Source organism: Amblyraja radiata, chromosome 2 (assembly GCF_010909765.2).
Source record: "Amblyraja radiata isolate CabotCenter1 chromosome 2, sAmbRad1.1.pri, whole genome shotgun sequence".
NCBI classification, from domain to species: Eukaryota; Metazoa; Chordata; class Chondrichthyes; order Rajiformes; family Rajidae; genus Amblyraja; species Amblyraja radiata.
In genome coordinates, this window is record NC_045957.1 from 150,847,247 (window position 1) to 150,869,544 (window position 22,298).

Below are 22,298 nucleotides of genomic sequence, written 5' to 3' on the forward strand. Positions count from 1 at the left end.
CCGGGGCCCTGGGCCAAAAGCTTGGTCCATTTTTCGAACTCCCATTTGCGCCATTCCGCATATTTGTTTACGGGTTTGGCGTTTCCTTCAGTTCCGAGTAGACTGTCTTCCATTTCACCAATGGTTGAGAGGCTCGCCTCCTCGTTGTTATTCGATTCGGCGGGTTCGAGAAATTCTTCAATTTCTCTGAGCACTTTGAGGTTTCTCAGTTTGTTAATGTGCTCCACGTTGTTATTGCCTCGGAACTGGAACGATGCCGAGATGACTGCATCATCTGATTTTTCCAGGGACTCGAGCTTCCGTATAATGGCAGATGGAATTTGCACCTCGAGTTTTGGTAATCCGAGGCCCCCGTCCTTGTTTTTGGAATATAATATTCCATCTGTTGTGTCAGCAGGAAGATGTAGGATTTCTTTCACTGCCTTCTTAATGATATTGTCCAGTTTTATGACAGTGTTTTGCGATGCTTCCGTGAGGATAAGGTGGAAGTAAATCCTCGGAATCATGTGTGTTTTTAGGATTTCGAGTTGCTGAGTCGGCTTGAGTTGTGCCTCTCTCAGACTCGTAATCCACGTGTTCAGTTTTCCCGACCAGTTGTCCTCAGTTACTCCTGCCCATGGGTCTATTCGCGCTCCCAGATATTTCTCGAGCTCGCCCGGTTCGATGTGGTTCACCGGTTCACCATTGATCTTCCACTTTTCCCGGGTGTTGTAGAGGAACGTTTTCCTGTATGGTCTACAGTGGAAGCCGGCCGTTTTTTTGGTATTTATCTGTAGACCTGTGTTTTGGCAAAAGTTCTGCAGGATTTTCAAATTGGCCGTCATTCCTGCATAGGAGTCACTGAGGATTGCTATGTCGTCTGCAAATGCGAGCGAAGAACAGCTGATTCTCCTGTTCTTCTGTGTTAGCGTGACACCCATCTGTGCCTGTTCCAATGTGCATATCAGTGGGTCCATTGTAATGTTGAATAACAGTGGTGAGAGTGGGTCGCCTTGTTTGACTCCCCTTTTAATGGGTATGGGCTCTGTTGCGGTCCTATCACCCTCTATGACCGTTGTGTTGCCGGTATAGAGACTCTGCACTAGGTGAATGAACCTGTTCTGTATACCCATCCTCTTGAGTCCGACTGTGAGCATTTTGTGACCGATCGAGTCGAATGCCTTTGCCAGGTCTACAAAGACTACCGCCAATTCCTTCCTGTTGCTCTTTGCCCCCTTCATATTTTCTAGGATCGCGATGTTTTCATTGCATCCTGGGGTGGCCGCTATAAATCCCTTCTGGCGAGGGTTAAGCGTTACTGCTTCCGACAGTCTCTTCGCGATGATCTTTGTGAAGAGCCGGAGCAACATCGGCCCGATTGTGATGGGCCTCCAGTTATCGATGTTTTTGAGGAGTTCTGCATCCTCCGTTTTAGGAATTAGCACCGTCCGACTCCTTTTCAGGGCTATTGGTACGAATGCCAATTTCTGCCATAGAGAGAAGAGGCGAGGTATCACTGTCACATCCTGACCAATGATGTTTTCCAGGTGTTCCACCTTCATCCCGTCCAGTCCCGCTGCACTTTTCTCGTTTATCTCGCTTATCGCCATTTCGACCTCTTCAAGCTCAATGGCTTCCATTAGCCGGTTTATGTTTGTGGTGCCATTATACGGTGCCATTTTGCTGATATTGGCTTTGTTATTCGGTTGTGATAGTTTTGCTCGAAAGCAATTCTCCAGTTCCTCCCTTCTGAGAGGGCAGCTTGATGCGGCTGGCGCGCCCATGATTTGACGTGCCAGTCTCCTTCGGTCCTTTTGATACAGGATCTGAGTGGTTTTGTATTTCTGTTTTTTTGCGGCCCATCGTTTTCTTGCACCCAAGTTTGGGTGGTTTGCAACTCTGTGCTCTTTTTTATTGCTGCCCGCCTTCTGACCCTTGTTTTTATGAGGCTTTGGAGAGAACTTATCGATCAAACCTTCCGTGATTTGTTCGACCATCTCGATGCACCGATCTTTGTTGTGTGCATCGCCCAGTAGTTCCTCTGCCTTGGTGATCTGTTCCGCTAGATCTCGATGTTTTGGGGGTCCATGCGTCTTTTCCCTTGGTCGGGCAGTGGTTTTGGTGTGTCCCTGCTCGGACGCGGCCAACTCTTCAGTCTCAGCTTCAGGCTCAGGTTCCGTTTCGTTGCCCGTTTCTTCGGGGATGTTCCTGCTCTGGGCCTCGATTTCAGCCGCCAGCCTTCTGATGTTCGGATCCCTTCGCTTGTCTGAGATCTGTTTATTGGTCTTTGATGACATAACTTCGCTTATCGCGACGTTGATGAATCGGGCCCCTTGGAATCGTTTTTCCAGGTCGATAAGCATTTTTATTTCCTCATCCGACCAGACGGAGCTTTGCCGGGGGTTTTTCGGAGGATTAGCTGCTGCTATCCTTTTCTTGTTTCTTATTGCTGGATGTTTGTGCCTCTCATGCTGGCTGAGACCCCTAGGTGTGGTGAACCGTAGTACACATCCTTCGCAGGGGAAAACGCCTTCTGTGATGGGTGGTGGTGGACCCTTACATTTGGCGTAGTGGCATGTAATGGCGTGGAATTCTCCTTTTTTATTGCACTTCCCACATACAGTGAGGAAGCTTTTAATTTGGTGTTTCTTATTCAGGTGTGTCCTGAATAATCCGACTGTGTGGTAGATTTCGTCGCATTTTGAGCAAAATAGTCCATCCACTGGGTAGTGAATAATTACTGGTTGTGGCTTGTTATTGTCCTTTGATTTCTGTATGATTACATTTTCGTAATAGTTACTGTCATCGGTGGTTCTTGTTTCTGTGGGCTTACTGACGGTTGTCGTCTCCTTTTCCTTCTCTGTGCCAGAGGTCTTGAATAGCCGGCTGTAGAAGGTTTGGGTTTGGATGTTTTCACTGTGATCCTGGCCTTCCAGGGATGACGTGTTCGCATCCTCTTTGTCTTCCTTTGCTGATTTCCCGATCCTCTTGGCTCTGGCTCGCCGGACCGGGTATCTGCAAGGCATGATTTCAGGTGGTAATCTCATTGGTCTCAACTCCTCTTCGCTGGTTTGGGTGGAAGAGGATGTTAGCACAGGTCTCGCAGACGATGACCTGGCTCGAGTGCAGCTTTTGCACTTTGCGCAGTGGGCCGCTGCAGGTGGCTCATTTGCGGGGACGTTGTTTGTCCGGGACAAGTCCCATCCGGATAGGTGCAATCTTTGGGGCCATGAAGGCTGTTAAACAGCAACAACATAGGATGACAAATTGGTGTTCTCCTCCAAGCAGGTCTCAGGGAGCTCTGAAAGAGATTAGAATCTAAACAGTAGTAATCACGTGGGTGCCTTGCAGAGACCACACCGGATGTATTCTGTTCTAAAGTAAGTTTAGGCCCCCTTACTTTAGATCAAAAGTCATAACTTTATTTTCCACATAACATTATTCCCTTTACCATGTATCTATACATTGCGGACAGATTGATCGTAATCATGCAGTCTTTCTGCTGACTGGCTAGCACGCCACAAAGAAAAATGTTTCACTGAGTGCAGTAGTTGCTGCCTTACAGCGCCAGAAACCTGGGTTTGATCCAGACTACAGGCGCTGTCTGTATGAAGTTTGTACGATCTCCCTGTGCCCGCATAGGTTTCCTCCCATACTCCAAAGACGTACAAGTTTGTAGGTTAATTTGCTTGGTACAAATGTAAATTGCCCCTGGTGTATGTACAATAGCGCTATTGTGTGGGAATCGCTGGTCGGCACGGACGCTGGGCCAAAGGGCTTGTATCCACGCCGTATCTCTAAACTAAACTGTATCTCTGTACACGCGACAATAAACTCAAGTTTATTGTTGCTCAGAGTTGTGCAACAAGAGCTCTACCATCTGCATCACTGTGCCGTCCTTGAAATATTTACAAAGTAATTATCTGCAATTCCTTACCTCTAACAATATTTTCTCAGAGAATCAACCATGGAGAAATGTTTGAAAGGTTCTGATGGAAATAGAATACCCACAACAGATGGAATTAGAAGAGACTGGGAACAAGAATTAGCTATAAAAATTTCAAAAGAGAGCTGGGATAAACATTTACTACAGGTGCATAAATGCTCGATCAATGTACGACATACGCTTATCCAATTCAAAACATTACATAGACTATACTATTCAAAAACTAAATAAAATAAAATCTTTCCTAATGTTTCACCAATCTGTGATAAATGTCTGTGTCAAGAAGCTACCATAGCGCACTCTTTTGTTTTTTGTACAAAAATCCAAAAATTCTGGCATGGAATATTTGATATTTTTTCAAAATTAATTAAAATAAAACTGGTACCAAAACCAGAATGGATCATTTTTGGGATATCGGAAGGTATCCCTGAATTAAACGTGTATCAGAAGAATTTACTCAATTACGGGCTAATAATGGGAAAAAAGCTCATACTTAAATTCTGGAAAAATGCGCCCACACCAACAATAAAAATGTGGATATCAAATATGTTTGAAACATTACATCTGGAAGAGATGAGATTCCTCTTAGCAGATAAAGCAAACCAATTCCAAAAGACGTGGTCTACGTTTATGGACCTATTACAAGCATGAGGTGCAATAGTAATTTTAAAAATAAATAAATAAATAAATGGTATCAGGACCTAGCATTGGGAGATAAAACAACAAAAACAGACTTGGTTGGTAGTCTTTCTGCGGAGTTTAATGTTATAATAGAGCGATTGTCCTTACTTTCTTTTTCTTTCTTTTCTAGGGTCTACTTTCTTACTTTACTTCCTTCTCTAACTTCTTTTCTAAGGGGCTTTCTTTTCCCAACACTCTCCTGCACTTCACAACTCTTGTGCACCTTCTTTACTTTCCTTACTTCTATCTTTTTCTTAAAGCTTTAAAAAAAAAAAAATGAAGCGGTACAAAAAATGTATTAAGATATATGTGTTGTGTGTTATTGTAATTTACCGTACTTCTAATAAAAAAAAAAGGAAATAGAATACTACAAATACAAATTCATACTTCCAAAAAAAAGAGTAGAGATTTACTAGAATGTTGCCTGGGTTTCAGCAACTAAGTTACAGAGAAAGGTTGAACAAGTTAGGTCTTTATTCTTTGGAGCGCAGACAGTTAGGGGGGGGGGGGGAGACTTGATAGAGGTCTTTAAAATGATGAGAAGGATAGACAGATTTGACGTGGATAAGCTTTTTCCATTGAGAGTAGGGAAGATTCAAACAAGAGGACATGATTTGAGAATTAAGGGACAGAAGTTTAGGGGTAACATGAGGGGGAACTTCTTTACTCAGAGAGTGGTGGCTGTGTGGAATGAGCTTCCAGTGGAAGTGGTGGCGGCAGGTTCGATTTTATCATTTAAAAATAAATTGGATAGGTATATGGACGGGAAAGGAATGGAGGGTTATGGCCTGAGTGCAGGTAGATGGGACTAGGGGAGAATAAGTGTTCGGCGCGGACCAGAAGGGCCGAGATGGCCTGTTTCCGTGCTGTAATTGTTATGTGGTTAACATTTACTGCTGGCTCCAATCGCAAATCTGAGTTTGAGTGATCTGTGCAACGCATTCATTGATGCTGGAATTCCACTGGAAATTGACAAACAAATCTCAGAGGTTTTTTAGGGAAATACAGAAGAACATATACCAAGTGAGTCATCATTACGGAAAAAATATTTTGACAGCAACTTCAACATTGTTGTGCAGAAAATTAGAGATGAAGTTGCATGCACCAAAATATGGATCTCAATAGACAAGATAACTGATGCTGTGGGGAGATCCGTTGCCAATGTGCTCATTGGTACACTGGAGGCAGGTCATCCATCAAAGGAGTATTTCTTGACATCGTATTGGAGAAATCAAAGAGCTGAACTATTGATCAGTTGTTTACATCTTCACTTGTACTTTGCACTTAAAGTTCCTGGCGATGTAGGTGAAGACATACAAGGAAAGTTTGAGAGGGTGATTTTAGCTAACAAAGATCTTGAAGAAATACAAAACATAGCTAAAGTTCTCAAAGGTAGTTGCAATGCACAAGATATCGACATAAATGTAGAGTTTGTAGCTTGTTTCAGGTATTCACCAGTGACCTCAGCTGGGGTAGAAAGACGTTTTTCACAACTGTAGGATATTCTGTCTGACAGACGGCATAGTTTAACACCAGATAATTTGAAAAAATATAGGTAGTTATGTGCAACCAGGCAACTTTGGTCATTTAATGTAGTATGCCTTTATAATTATCATTATTAACCATATTTTGGTGGTGGAAATAAATGCCTTTCATGCCTTTTTTGTCAATAAATGTCTTTTTCGTGCCTTTTTTGTAATTTTATTATGCCTTTTTGCCTGCCTATTTCAGAGATTTTTCGCGCCTAAACATCCTGGCTCTAGTAATCATGTATAGTCTTTTCCTTGACTGGACAGCATGCAACAAAAGGTTATCAGGGCAATAAATTAAACAAAAGTTTGGGAAAATACTAAATCATGGATATTGAGGGGCTATCAACATTTTCTAACAAGATACATTTGGGAGATTAAGAGTATAAATACATTAATAAAATGAACAAAAATGTTTCACATAAACAAGAATGTTTGCATCAACTAAATTTAGTTTGCTTAATTTTCAAACCTTTTAATGGAGAGTTGAGAAGACATGAGTGGTAGAAAATTTAAAGTTTGTATATCAGAATTTTCAAATGACTTCTCACTAAAGCTTACATGAAAACACAAATAATGTTGGAGAAATTACTTTAAATACATTGCCATCACAAATTGCAGAAATAAGTTGATTTAAGACGTGCCATTATTGAGCATCAAATGCAAGGGCAGAGATGCAAGACTTGAACTTTAGAACAGATAAGATCAGCTGTACCTGAAGCTCTTTGCGTAGTTTTGTCCACTGCATGATCGGATATGATTGCATGAGATAGGGTGCAGAGCCAGGTTTGGAGAATTTTTAATTCAGAGAAATTGGCTAGACTCTTGGTGTTTTCTTTGGAACAACTGAGGCCAAGGGAAAAATATAAAACGGAAATTATTTCCCTTAGCAGCAGGATCAATAACCATGGAACACACATTAGGTTGAGAATTTTTGTGCCCACCCATCACTTGGAGGCAGAAACACTGATGATATTTAAAGATAAAACTGGGATCTGAACATGAAGTGCCCAACGTATAAGGTGCAGATTTGCAAATTGGAAAGATGGATTAACCTAATAATTATTTTTGGCTTGCATGTACCAAACAGCTATAAATTGCCTTGATTCTATGAAATCAAGCTGTACAAAAATAATTGCAGAATAACATAACCCCTCTTCTTTATTGTAAAGTTAATTTCTGCAGTCATTACTGAAGTGATACAAATGAACCAAGAAGTTAAACCTTAAATGGTGGCCTAAAAAAACTCAATATAACATATAATTGGTCTGCTGGAATGGAGAGTGAAGAGTTGAGTTTTGACTACGGTTCTTTGAAATCTATATTATTCATGGATGAAGTTTAGCATCATATCAGCGCATAAAATTTACTTTTTTCTTAAAATGTCTTCCTGTTAACTACCCCTTTTGCTTTCGGCATGTTTATCTTAAACCGTTCTACTCGTGTTTCCACTCGCATGAAGTGGGCCTTGCTCATTGTAAATTTCACAAATTAAGTTATAGTATAGGAAAACTCGACATCCAGGATCAAAACAGTAGTCAATGTGATGTAAAGACACATCTCAAAGATGGTATTGTTAATCGTACAGTAGATCATTTATATTACATTGGAATGCTAGTTTGGATTAAATTGTATAGTGCATCAACCAACAAATAAAAATGATCTGTTTCAAGAATGCTACCAGCAAGCAACAGGTGATGCTGTATGCAATAATGACAACTGCACAGAAAATTCAGAAGTCAGGACAGAATTAGACCAAAGATTATAATTCAGATGTCAATATATAATGAAGAGGAAATTTACATGGTCATTGTTCAACATGAATGCAAAATGATATAGGTGATTACTGACCATTCCCAAACACTCCCATGGATCAAAACAGTTAAAGCTATTTCAGTGCAAGAATATACTATGAAGTCAAGTGATTAATCCACAGACCCCTTTGATCTTGCACAACAATGTGGGTTCATTAACAATTTCTCATATTTTAAAAAACGTGCTACAAAAAATGGTGTTAATGAAACCCTACAAAAGATAAATCTAATACCAGAACGTGTCCGATTGAAAGCCGCGGCCTTCCTAAGAAAAATTCTGCATTGTGAAATTGTGGAAATATAGACAATAAAATGTATAAATTGTTTTGTTTATACACATAACAAAAAAAATGAACAGACCATGGCAAATCTGCTTTCATTTCTAAAATGAGATCTATCAGTTTCCCATGCTACAGCTTTACACGGCACCGACTTTGACCATTGTCAAATCAGATGAATTGAATAAAAAGTTAAATTGTAATTAGTGGCTGACCAAATTTTTTCCAAATTAAAAAAAATTATTGTTTGTTAAACTATTGTGGCTAGATAGTCTTTGACTTCTGCTGGAGCGAGCCTGCGAAATCCTGCCTCATCGCAAATTCCAACTTCTATATTATCTTCCGTCATCTGGCCTTCAAAGCTCTCCTGTTCATGAAAGAAATATTTCAGGCTGTAAGTGCATCGTACTGCATGCTCAATACAAATAATTTGAGTTAAAACTTTTATTAACATTGACAGTAAATGTCAAGATGTCTGACCTTTAGCGTTAAGATTGCTGTATGAATGGCATCTTCAAGTTCAAGATCTTCATTGTACCTACAGTCACAAAGTCCATTAAATGATTTTTCTCCTGGAAGAATATTATCCATTTAACAATTTGTAAAGTTTAGAAAAACTTATAATTGCTTAAAAAAAATTTGTTCCAAGCTCAAATCCACAATATATTGTGGACCATTTTAAGAAAAAACACAAAAATAATCACCACCTAATATTAACATCTCAAGAGACCAGAAATTTGTCAACCACCAGAGTTATTATATTTTATTAGCAAAGCAAAGTTCCAAAAATGCATAATTACCTTTTCTGAAAAAAGTTGTAAACACGCAAGTGAAAGTGGATTGACATGGCAATAGGCATGGTTCAATTATAATCTCAGCTTTAAGGAAAATCCCAAAACTTTTTATACACGTTAAAAATAAGAGGGAGACCAGGGAGGTAGGACTGCTAAAGGCGGGAATTTATGCTTGTAGTCAGAGAATGTACGCAAAGTACTAAATAAAGCACTTTGCATCTGTACGCACCAAGGAGGACAGCAAGGTCAGTGAGTACAAATATGCTAAGGCAGTTTGTGATCGAGGGGGAGGGGGTGTTGAGGCTCTTGAAGAACATTAAGTCTCCAGGGCCCCTTGGGATCTGTCCCAGGTTATTGAAAGAGGCAAGAGATGAGATTGCAGGGACCTTGATGAGGATCTTTGTTTCTTCTCTAGGCATAAGCCGGATGACTGGAGAGTGGCCAATGTTATTTATTTGTTTTTGAAAGGAAGCAGAGAGAATCCAGGGAACTATATAAGCTTCGCCTCAGTGGCAGGGAAGCTAGTGGATAGAATTCTTTGAGTTAAGATTTAGTCCCATTTGGAAGAGAATGGGCTAATTAGGGATAGCCAGCACTGCTTTGTACGCAGCAAGTCGAGACCCTTCTTCAGACGTAAATATAGATGGGTTGATGAGTAAGTTTGCTGGCTACACCAAAATTGGAAGAGTTGCAGACAGTGAGGAATGTTGTCAGAAGATACAGATAGATCAGCTGCAGAAATGAGTGGAGAAACGGCAAATGGAGTTTAACCTGAGCAAGTGCAATGTGTTGCACTTTAGGAGATTGAATGTAAAGACAGATACAAAGTTAATGGCATGACCCTTAATAGCATTAATGTGCAGTGGGTCATCCTGGTCTCACCCTCTCATTTCATGGATCAAAGTTCATAGCTCAGTAAAGGTGGCAACACAAGTAGATAGGGCGGTAAAGAAGGCATATAGTAAGATTGCTTTTATTGCGAGATAGATAGATACAATAGTTGTGTTTAAGAGGCTTTAGGATAGGCACATGGAAATACAGGGAACATTAATCATGTATTGTCTTTCCACTGACTGGATAGCACGCAACAAAAGCTTTTCAGGGTACCTCAGTAACTTATTCGGCACAAACATTGTGGACCGAAGGGTCCGTTCGTGTGCTGTACTATTCTATGTTCAGTCTCCACATCCAGTGCATCACCCTTCATCATTTCCATCAACAACCATTCACAGAAAGGTTGTTTCATCAAACTCACTCAGCTCCTAACAGCCTTGGGCCAAAGATGGACAAAAGAGCTGAACTCCAGAAGTGAAGCAAGAATATATGCCCTTGACATCAAGGCACTGTTTGATCCAGTCTGACATTAAGGAGCTTTGACTAAACTGGAGTCAATAGGTATCAGGGGGAAAATGCTCTGCTGGCTGGAATCCTAGCACAAAGGAAGATTGTTGTGGTGATTGGTGGTCAATAATCTGCAGGAGTTCTTTGTGGCAGTATCCCAAGTCAAACTATCTTCAGCTGCTTCATCATTACCTTCTTTCAATCGTAAGGTCAGAAGTGGAGATGCTTGCTAATTGTACAATGTTCAGCATCATTTGCAACTCCTTAGATAATGAACCAATCCACAAGTAAATGCTGCAAGACCGGAACAGTATCCAGGACTGGGATGTTTGGGGAAAGTACCATTCAAGCATGAGATGTGCCAAGCAATGGCGATATCCAGCAGCTGTCACCCCTTGCCAATCAACAGCATTACCATCATTCAACCCCCACTATCAATATCCAATGGGTCATCATTGACTGTAAACTGTACGAGCCATGTTTACTATGTGGCTCGGAGGTGATAAATCCCGCAGTGGGTAACTCATAGCCTAACTCCCTAAAGCTTCTACAACATCTAAACAGCACAAGTGTAGACTGTGATGGAATACTCTCTCTCCATTTGCCTGAATAAGTACAGCTTCAACACTCAAGAAGCTTCTCACCACATAGTAGTCTGCTTGGTACGCAGCCCATCCGCAACCATTTACTTACTCCACCACTGATGGACCGTACTAATAGATTATGCACCTACAAAATGCACTGCAACAACTTTAACAGGGTACTGATTTTAGATGATCAGCTATGATCATATTGAATGGTGGTGCTGGCTTGAAGGGCTGAATGGCCTACATCTGCACCTATTTTTCCATGTTTCTAACTCACCAAAACTTCATAAACAGCACCTTCCAAACACACAACCTCCACCCTTGAAGTTGTCCTGCAAGCCATATACATATATTCTAAATAAATATATATATATATATATATATATTGGTGCTTTTAAAACATCGGTACTTTCTCCCCAATAACATTGTTGGCATTGATACACATTAATGACGGCAAAGGTTCAAAGCAGTAGCCCACACCAATTAAATGCTGGCTCAGCTCATAGTCGCTGAGATTTTAATTTTTTTTAAATCACCCCTCTTATCTGGTTCCATTTATCACCTGCAGAGTCCAGATTCCTGCATTTGCAGCCTTGGGTATCTCCACAGTACATTTCAGCCACTGTCTTTAACTCCATCCATCCACCCACCCACCACCTGGCTCCATTTGCTCCCCATGTTTCCTTTCCTTACGAATTTCTACATATCACCCACTAACCACATCTTCCTACTCCATGCTCTCCTCTCCCAATCTGGCTCCATCAGCTCAACATCCATCCTCGTCACCACCTGCCAGCCCCTGCTTTAATTCTCCCTTCGTCTTTATGAGTACTGTCCCTCGCCACTCAGTGCTGATGAAGAGACCAGACCCGAAATGTTGACCATCCCGCTGCCTCTAGATACTGCATGACTCACTGTTACTCCAACAGTTTGTAACATCTGCTGTCTCTTGTGCCTCCAGAAAAACTGTCAACTTGAATCTTGAGGTATTTTTCCAGTTTGCCTGGCCCCAATTCCTCCACCTCCCCACCCACTCTCATTTCACAATGTGGACATTCAAAATGAAATGAAATTGCTATTTTACCTCTTTTCAAGGAAGGTTTTTCCATTGACATAATTCTTTCCCATGGCTGTTGCCTTCCATGCAAAGTAAGCACCCTTTTGGGAAAATAGAAAGCAGAAACTTTAAAAAAACAGAGAAAAACAGTTAATGTTACAAGTTGATGGCCTTTCATCAGAAGTGGCCACGAGATCAATCTGTTTTTCCTCTCTCCACAAATGCTGCTTGACCTATTGGTATTTTCAGCTTTGGCAAACTTTATATTTGCATTAACTACAACACTCTACATCTCAGTTCCATGATTGTTTACCTTTTCACTCTCCTTTTCTCATCAGCTACAATTAACTTGCCCTCACTACCCCTCTTCATTGGCAGGATCACCATTTTGGTCCTTTGGTTTATCTTGGTAATTAGACATGCTTTTCAGTATCACCAACTCTCCCCTTCTCTCATGTTTGATTTTTAACTGTATCAACAAATGTCCCAAAACATTCTTGCTCTAATTGGAATTTTGAACAAATATTTACTTTAATTATGCTGATATGAACTATTATGGACTATATAGACTACATATTTGTAGCTGAGATTTTATTTTAAGCTTTGCAAAAAATCAAGCACTTAGATTTTCTTTGACATTATTTAATTTGCAGAAATATGAACACCGTTTCCATCTGTACAAATGCTGTCTGACCTGATGAACATTTCTAAGAGTCACTTTTTAATTTCAGGTTTCCAACATCTGCAGTTCTTTTGCAATGGATGATGCGTCTGGTTTCTCCCCGAGATAATGAGCCAATTATGAGTTTGATACCGAAGTTTAAAAGGAAATGAGACTAAACTTTTCATATGGTGTTGTGGCAATTATGGATACCAAGCTTTCATTACATCAGCGTGGGATGAAACTGCAAGATAAAAGAGACCCTAGTCTAATGGCTTAACCATCCTCTATCATCTCACTTCTAGCAGAATGTTGAAGGTTTGTGCTAGTCTTATTCTGCACTAAAGATCCAAAATCAAAAGTCTGCAGTAGAATCTACACCATTCCAGAAAACCAATGTTTAAATGTTGAATTCTTACTAAATATACAATAATTTCTAGGGGAAGTTGTTGTAAAATACATTTGCTATTTATACAAATAATGCAGCTTTAATAAAGACTGGTTGTAATGGAAATTATAGTTTATTAAAAGCATCAGATTGAAAACAAAATACTTACAGATGGATCCGACTGAAACAAATATGGCCTTTTCTCATCCCAACCAGCAATTAATAGTGACACTCCAAATGGACGGACTCCACTAAAAGTAAACACATGAGCATTAATGCTCAGGAGACAGGCCTTGCAATCAATACAAAGGAGGACATTTTGAGTACTTGAAGTGACAATTCACAGGTCAATCTCACCAATAAGCCAATATTCTCTCAATGTCTCAAAACATTAGAAATAAGGAATTGCAGATGCTAGTTTACAAAATCACTGGAGAGTGTTGGAAAACAAAGAGATCTTAGAGTGCAGTTGCACAATTCCATAGAAATGGTAAATCAGGTGGGCAGTGTGGTGAAGGTAACATCTGGCACACTTGCCTTCACTTTGATGAGTATTTGGCACAAATATTGGGACATCATAATGCAGCTGTATGTTTTTGATCATCTAAGAGAACTCGGGAGCAACATTTTCACTCAGTGTAGGCATATTTGGAATGAGCCACCAGAGAGGCAGATACAATTACAACTTTCAAAAGACATTTGGATATGAAGGGGTAAGAAGGCCATGGGCCAAATGCAAGTAAATAGAATGGCAACTTGGTCTGTATGGACAAGGTGGTTCGAATGGTCTATTTTTGTGCTGTGCAGCTCTTGACTCTATACTTTCTATAGTTTGAAGGAATGAGAAGTAATCTCATTGAAACATGAAAACTTCTTACATATAGCTTCAGTGTAGATGCAGAATTGATGTTGCCCTACTAGAATCAGGAGGCACAACCTCAAAAAAGGTTAGCGATACTGAAAAGTATTAAGCTGCAATTTTTTCCAATCAGAATTTTTTTTTAAACCGTATTTCCTGGCAATGAAGACGCTATTTTTCCACCCAAAAATAAAGCACGAAAATTTACCTGAGGCTTGGGGGCCGAAGGTTAGGTTGTTAGCCAAGAAAGATAGACTTGGTTATCCCTCAGTACAGCAACATCAAGAACGATGTTGCTGTACTGAGGGATAGCCAAGTCTATCCCTCATTGCTGGCAGCTGATGGGAAGCTGTTGTAAAGTGGGAAGCGGCTGTAAACGGACTGTGCCGCTGGGGGGGGGGGGAGGGGGAAGGAAGAAGAGTTCCTTCCACAGTACGTGGGGAGTCTGGCCCGGGTCAGTACGGCCTGGGCAGCACAAATTGACTGGGCCGCCAGAGGTTGCGGGGAGGGGCAGGAGCGTTGAGAAGAAGGGGGTCGGGGATCATGCCAGCAGCTCACACACTCACCACTGCCGTGAAGCTCCGGGCACAGAGCCACCACATTGTGGCTGGGGAGGGAAGTAGCTGCGAGCAGCCACCGGGACCGGACAGCTGAACCAGCAGCCACCGCAGCGCCTTCTGCCGGCCCGCCAGCCAAGGTGTCCTTCAGCACAGGCGCAACTGGTGGAGGTAGTGGTTGGCGGGTACTCCCTGGGCAGTCGACCTGGGCGCTACAGCCAGTCCCGGGGCAGGCGACCTGGGCGTTACAGCCAGTCCTGGGGCTCGTAGGTGACCTGGGAACTGCAGCTAGTCCCAGGGACTCCAGTGATCTGGGAACTGTAGCCAGTTCCGTGGACGCAAGGGATCTGGGAGCTGCAGACAGTCCCGGGGCACGCAGGCAATGTTGCCGATCTCTGGACTAAACCAAACCCTTGATCCTGTCCCGCAATCCTTTTTTCAAATTTAGCAACTTAAATTGGGGTGCGTCTTCATTGCCGGGAAATACAGTAAATTATGCTCCCATGGCAGCCTTCGAGCCTCACTCGGTATATGCAGAAGAGTGGCACTAGGATAAAAGGTCATCCATTTTACTGAAAGATAGTACACCTTAAATGGGCTACTTCTGCTTTCATCTCATTGGCAATGGTCAGAGCACATTGAGTCCTTAGAAGGCTGCAGATTTTGAATGTATTTCTCCGAGCAACAAGCACAGATTCCATCAGGGAAGTTAGTAAACCCAGTGTGGATTCATGCTTCTAGTGACCAATTGTAATCTGCTTTGAGCATATGGATAGCCATAATCACTGACTTACCCAGACTGTGTGTATTCCTGCATAACAGAAGCCACCCTCTGTACTAACTGAGCCGTGGGGATGGGCTCTTGATATATCAGGTAGTACTGTTGTGCCAACTTACGAGCCCGGCGAATCAATACCCTGTAGGGAATGTAAACTCAGAGTTAGCAAATTAAAATAGCTTGTATGGATCTACAGCTGTTCCTCGCATATAATCCATTATCCTTAGATAATAATTAGGAAGTCCCAGTAAGGACATTGTACAAGCAATCATATTCCCTAACTTAGGCTTCTCTGAATCTTTATCTCAGATAACTTAGTAAATTATTTTACTGTTCTAGGAAGCCATGTAAATATTATTATTATATGGTCTTCCATTAAAGCTATGGATTGCTTATTTTCCATAAAAATATTAATTTATACAAAAAATATATAAATTTACATTTCCCAATTCTCAGTATAATGCACACCATTCCATTTACACATCAGCCTGCATCAACTGTCCTCCACACAGTCCAGGAGTAACCAGTCCAAGGGATTTTACTTCCGTTTCAGGACCTGTGTGCAACAGTTGCAAGACCTTAAACATGAAAAAGAGCAGGAATAGATCACTCGGCCCTTTGTGTTTACTCCTTCATTTAATACAGACTGTGATCCTTATTACTGACCAACCATAACACGACCTAAGTAACTCAATGTTATCAAGAGTTCTTCCTGCAAGGATACGACAACTGAATCATCATTCCCAAGAACCTGGGACCCGAGAGAAGAATTTAACCAAAACTGATTGGGGAACGCCAGACAGATGCTGTACACACTAGACATCTGCCAACACTGCTTCAGAGAAAAAAATCCAGTTATTGCCTTGAGCCAGATATTTCTGTGCATATCCATTCAATAAATAGCCTCTATTTCAAATGTTGTGCAAATACCTCTCAGCAAAGACTTTTAATAAAATAAAACATTTGTAGTCACATATTTAGTCCAGTCTTTTAACTACAGCAATTCGGTGATTGAACCTGCAAATTCTACAGATATCAGTTATTTGCTCTAAAAACATAAATGTCTCAGGATAGCACTAGCTTGTACACTACATTTTAATGATATTGAAATGAGCTGTCTGCTTGCTACGTCTTATCACCATGCAACTGCTGGTGACAGCACTTTTCTTTGGTCAGTGTAATGGAAATATCCAAAACCATGAAATCCAAAACTACTGTTCTAGAATCCATCAAGAGGACCAGAACATTCTTATTCTTTATCTCAGATAACTTAGTAAATTAGTTTACTGTTCTAGGAAGCCATGTAAACATTATTATTATATGGTCTTCCATTAAAGCTATGGATTGCTTATTTTCCATAAAAATAAGCAATTTCTTGCAACCGCAAGAAATGCAACACCTGTCCCTTTACCTCCCCCATCGACTCCATTCAAGGACCCAAGCAGTCGTTCCAGGTGCGACAAAGGTTCACCTGTATCTCCTCCAACCTCATCTACTGCATCCGCTGCTCTAGATGCCAGCTGATTTACATCGGTGAGACAAAGCGGAGGTTGGGCGATCGTTTCGCCGAACACCTCCGCTCAGTCCGCAAGAACCTACCTGAACTCCCGGTGGCTCAGCACTTCAACTCCCCCTCCCATTCCCAATCCGACCTCTCTGTCCTGGGTCTCCTCCATTGCCAGAGTGAGCAACACCGGAAATTGGAGGAACAACACCTCATATTCCGCCTGGGTAGCTGCGTCCGGGGGCATGAACATTGAATTCTCCCAATTTTGCTAGCCCTTGCTGTCTCCTCCCCTTCCTTAACCCTCGAGCTGTCTCCTCCCATCCCCCCGCCCTCGGGCTCCTCCTCCTCCCTTTTTCCTTCCTTCTCCCCCCCCACCCCCTATCAGTCTGAAGAAGGGTTTCGGCCCAAAACGTCACCTATTTCCTTCGCTCCATAGATGCTGTTGCACCCGCTGAGTTTCTCCAGCATTTTTGTGTACATTCTTATTTACTGATTTGTGTCACCTACCTGTAGTCAGGGCCCATGCCACTATACACCATTCCTATGTGCTTTGTGATCGGCTCCACTTTGTGCACACTCTGTTCATCATAAAGAATAGATTTCTGTTTCTTCTCTGTTGCCAAAACTACACCATTGGATGCTAAGAATTTGAGAAAAAAATGGAGAGAATTGTAGAAATAAATGCTAAGAAGTCTTATACATACACACTTGATATGCCAATACTGTGAGCATGTCGGTAGATAGTTGCATTTCAATAGAACAAATCCATTTGCATTTAGCACCATTCATGCCCGCTGAACATCTCAGCAAATTAATTTTTAAATGTAAGGCAAGGCAAGGCAAGTTTATTTGTATAGCACCTTGAGGACCTACTCTAATGTTTTTTGGACAATAGTTTCAACACTATACAACTCAAACCAGTTGATGTAAAATTCTCACTGCATTGGATTTGAAAGTACAACTGCAACACAGGACAGTGCAACCAGAGAATCAGCCGTTTTAAAACTCAGCATCTAAAATGCTTCAACAGTGGAGTGACATGGGTGTGCCTCAATTACAGGGTATCAGCTATAAAGATAACATAGTGCCTGAATTAGGGGGTGTGAGCTATACGGAGATGTTTGACAACCTTGGATTGTTTTCTCTAGTGTCGGAGGCTGGGGGGAGATCTGATAGAACTATATAAAATTAGGATAGGGTAGAACTTCAGAATTATTTTCAAAAGGAGGAAATGGTAAAGACCAGAGGGTATGACTTTAAAATAAACGCTTCAAAGTTTAAAGATGTGCGGGCACATTTTTTCTTACACAGCAGGTGGAAACGTGCCTGGAACGCGCTGCCAGGGGTGGTGGTGGGGGCAGATACTAGTGGTGTTTAAGAGGCATTTAGATAGGTACACGGTTGTGTCTATCCATGGGGGAATGGCTCCTAATGCTTCTCACTAATAGTCCCCACGTGGAGAATGGAGGATAAATGGGTCATGTGCAACTTTATGAGACCAGTTAAGCTTGGCATCATGTTCAACTAACATTGTGGGCCAAAGAACCTGTTCCAGTGCTGTACATTAGTATGTTCTATCAGATTAATGCCCTGTTTCCCAGTTAAGAATCAAAAATAAGAAAACAAAATCCATTTACAGTTGCTGTAAACCTGAAGTTGTTAAAAAGGTCATATTACTGTCCATACCTTTAATTCCAACCGCTGGAGCTCCTGCGGCTACAGCTGCCAAAGCATACTCAATCTGGACAAGTTTGCCTGAAGGACTACGAGATAAAGTATAAATTAGTATAGGTGAATCCAAAATTTATTTATTTCCCAAGTTTCCTTGCAAATTTCCCTTTTCAAGTCCGATATAAACTAAAATCCAGCACACTTGGGACTTGGGTGGTGCTAGACTGGCAAATATTCTGGACCTTTAGATGTTATCTCTATTAACACCCCACCAATTAAATTAATTTTTCTTCAGTGTTACACAGTATGATAAATATTCCAGAGAACCTGGTGAATGGAAATCAAATGTAGGATCCGGGGCAAAGTGAGCATGGGAAACATTGCCTGGTGGATCAGATGCTGAGCCATCACAAGATACAAGATACATTTATTTGTCACATGTGCCAGTTGGCACAGTGAAATGTGATCACCATAAAGCCATACAATAAAAATAAAGAACACAACACACGATAGAGTTCAACATAAAACATTCCCACACAGCAGAATCAAAGTTTCCCACTGTGAGGGATGTTTCCCCTGTAGGAAAGGCCTCTCCGATCCAGTGGTAGGCCGCGAGGATGGGGGTGAGGATGCGACTTGGAGAAAGTCGCATCCTCGCCAGAAAGTTATTGCTCCCTTAGTGTCAGCAAAAAAGGACCTGGTCATCAACTTTTGGAAACAGGGTTTAGTACACATCAGTGGTGCTGAAATGGTCAGCCTCAAGTTCCTTTTGTAAACATCACCAATTTAACCAACAAAGCACATCAACACCTCTAATTCCTCAGCATATCTCAAATTATTCTTAGGAAATGCCACAGCTTGGCGAGGCAATTGCTCTGCCCAAGACCGCAAGAAATTGCAGAATTGTGACTGATCCCAATACACCATACATGCCAGCCTCCCACCCACCCCCCACACTATCTACAGTTCACTCTGCCTCAAAAAAAGCTAAAAATCAAGGACCCCAGCCTGCAGCACATTCTTCTCCCTTTTCCTGTTGGGCAGAAGGTAAAAAAGCTTTCATATGCAAGCTATGTATTCCCACCATACTTCATTGGGACTTTTTATTTATTGTGCACTTTCTCTATACTGCGTATTTTTCCCCCTTTGCACCACCTCTAGCACTCACGTATAGTATGATTCTACACTTGTGATATTTGTCTGGATAGTACACAAACCAACCTTTTACCACTATTTCAATAGGGAGGTTGCACGGCAGTCAAGGCCATGACCCGTGACCCGTACTGTTGCCACGCAATGCCTTCTGGAGAACAAGCGGTGAACGTCAGGTAAGCATTAACTATGGCTGCCAGTGCAGCGGGCCAGCTTACTATGGCTTCTGTCCCAGCAACCGGACTCCACACTGACTGGTTCCACACTCGCAGACCACGGGCCATCTGTTCCCCTACGTGGGAGTCGAATCACCCCGTGTGTCGTGTGGGGGTCGAATCACCTCGTATGTCGTGTGTGGGTCGGGGTCTGGGGGGGTGAATCACCCCATGTGTGGGTCGGGGGGTTGAATCACCCCATGTGGTGGTGGGTGTCGGGGTGAATTGCCCCGTGTCGTGTGTGGGTCGGGGTCCGGGGGTTGGGGTCTGGTGCCGGTGGAGCGCGGTCAGTGACTCTGGATGGGCGGAGGGACCAAACTGTCCCCAACTCTGCTGCAGCTGACGGGGACATTGCCAGGTTTATGGTCCCGTTTGTCCACTGCCCGGAGCTGCACCCCACTCCGCCCGGCCCCATATGTGTGGGCGCTGCCAAACCCCAGCCTGTGACAGTGCGGCTGCACAGGGAGAGAGAGGGCGAAGAGCGGCCGTAGTTTAATAATAAACTAATACCAATACATTAGTAGACCTGGAATTACCAAAGACATGTACATTTTCCTACCGTAAATGACATTAGTGAATCAAAAATGTTCCTTCCTCTCTACTTTTAGATTGCTGTTATTGACACTAGCTTATTTTTACTTTTGAATGGTGCATTAATTAAATGTAAGGCTCATAATTATACACGTACACCTCTTGGATCAATGGTCCAGAACTTTAGCAGCATACGCTAAATTTAACGGTACTTTAAGTTGTCACACACCCTACGGAAAAAAAAACACGGGAATAGAGAATGTGGATGCAAAATGCTGGAGTAACTCAGCGGGACAGGTAGCATCTTAATGGCCGCGGGACTTGCCATCGCCCGTCGGAGTCTTTAACATCGGGAGAAGAAATGGAACACAGGGGAGAGATAAGACTTTGCCTTCCATCACAATGAGAACAATGTCAGATATCCTGATCGTGTGGCGGCGCGACCCACCTGTTGCAGCGGCCCCTACAGCCTGTATGTCTTTTTTTTTTTTTTTTGTCTAGTTAAATGTAGTTGTTCGTGTTTTTAATAGTGTTTTTAACTGTGTATATGTGGGGGGAGGGGGAAACTTAAAAAAAATATCTTCCCTGCACTGGAGACCCGACCTTTTCCCTGTCGGGTCTCCGTTGTCGTTGGGGCCTAGCACCGTGGAGCGGCCTCAAACCGGAACGACTTGGGGGCTCCAGTCACGGAGCCTGCGGAATTACCATCTGGCCGGCCTCGGAGCGTGGGGGGCGGTGGTGGTTCCCTGCTGCGGTCCGACTCTGAAGCTCGGAGGCTCCAGCAACGCAGCTTCTGTGGACTGTCGGGATATCGGGAGCTCGCGGGTCCGGGTGAGACCGCTTTTCGGAGCTCCCGCAACGCAACTTCTCCAGCCCGTGTCGCGGGGTTGGAACGACCCGGCGCGGCTTAATGGCCGCGGGACATTCCAGCGCCCGACGGGGGCTCCAACTTTGTGACATTTAGACCGGGAGCGGGGCCATACATCGCCCGGCACGGCCTAAAATGGCCGTGGGACTTATCATCACCCGCCTTCGACATCGGGGGGGAAATGGAGAACAGTGGAGATAAAAGACTTTGCCTTCCATCAGTGAGGAGGAGGTTCACTGTGATGGATGTTTCTGTAAGTTGAATTGTGTGTATGTCTGTAGGAAATTGTCTTTATTTGTATGGCTGTGGAAACGGAGTTTCGTTTGAGCCTCACTGAGGTTCAAATGACATGTAATAAATACTGTATTGTATTGTAGAAGGGGATTCACTGTGATGGATGTTTGTATAAACTGTGTTGGCTGTGTGTCTTGGTTCTTTTCTTGTTGTATGACTGCAGAAACCAAATTTCGTTTGAACTTCTTTTGAGGTTCAAATGACAATAAATTTGTATTGTATCTCTGGAGAGAAGGAATGAGTGACGTTTCGGGCCGAGATCCATCTGCAGACGGGAATAGAGAAAGTGAATCTGGACAATTTCAAAATGTTTCGCCAATGTATGACGAAACGCACACAAATCGGGGACTTGATTTTTCTTTGAAAACTGTTTGAACCCCACCAGTGCCGTCTCCATAGCGAAAGCGAAACTAAGCCTGTACCCCATTACAGAGTGTGGTTTAGACGGCAAGGCCCAGGGCGCTAGGAGCACCAGTGACGCTGCACTTTGCACCAGGTGAAGAAGCCGCAGTCCATCCAGACTGTAGATGTGAGCAGCTGCACAAACACCGCGGTCACACCCGGTCTCCGTGCTACTGAGGGCTGCAGCACCAGCGCCGCTTACCTGAAGGTGGTGAGCGAGAAGCTGTACCCGCGGTCCGCCATCTTCCCGCCGCTCGCTCGCTCTCACGCTCACGCTTCTGGAGCGATGGGAAACAACGGTCGCTCAGCTCTGGGGCTGCGTCACATCCTGTTCACCTCCACCCCCCCGCCCAATCACGGATGCGACATAACTACAACATCCGGCCGGGACTGCGCTCGTCCCATGCGG

The 22,298-nt window shown here is 42.8% G+C and overlaps 1 protein-coding gene across 1 annotated transcript; it reads right to left on the minus strand.

Moving 5' to 3' along the window:
• Positions 1–6,589: 6,589 nt before the first annotated feature.
• On the minus strand, positions 6,590–22,251 carry psma2 (proteasome 20S subunit alpha 2). The gene is made up of 8 exons (XM_033017174.1): positions 22,092–22,251; positions 18,443–18,519; positions 17,264–17,396; positions 15,266–15,388; positions 13,225–13,306; positions 12,034–12,107; positions 8,708–8,765; positions 6,590–8,594 (listed from the first exon to the last, which is right to left on the minus strand). The coding sequence occupies exons 1-8, from the start codon at positions 22,130–22,132 to the stop codon at positions 8,478–8,480; spliced, it is 705 nt and encodes a 234-aa protein (XP_032873065.1). The 5' UTR covers positions 22,133–22,251; the 3' UTR covers positions 6,590–8,477.
• Positions 22,252–22,298: the final 47 nt, after the last annotated feature.

Excerpts from the sequence above, each read along its gene's own strand:
- psma2 (XM_033017174.1), bottom strand. The coding sequence starts at position 22,132 with ATGGCGGACCGCGGGTACAGCTTCTCGCTCACCACCTTCAG. Across the intron at positions 17,397-18,442 it reads TCCAGCGGTTGGAATTAAAG|CATCCAATGGTGTAGTTTTG; the intron begins GTATGGACAGTA and ends TCAAATTCTTAG. Across the intron at positions 13,307-15,265 it reads CAGGAATACACACAGTCTGG|TGGAGTCCGTCCATTTGGAG; the intron begins GTAAGTCAGTGA and ends GTTTACTTTTAG.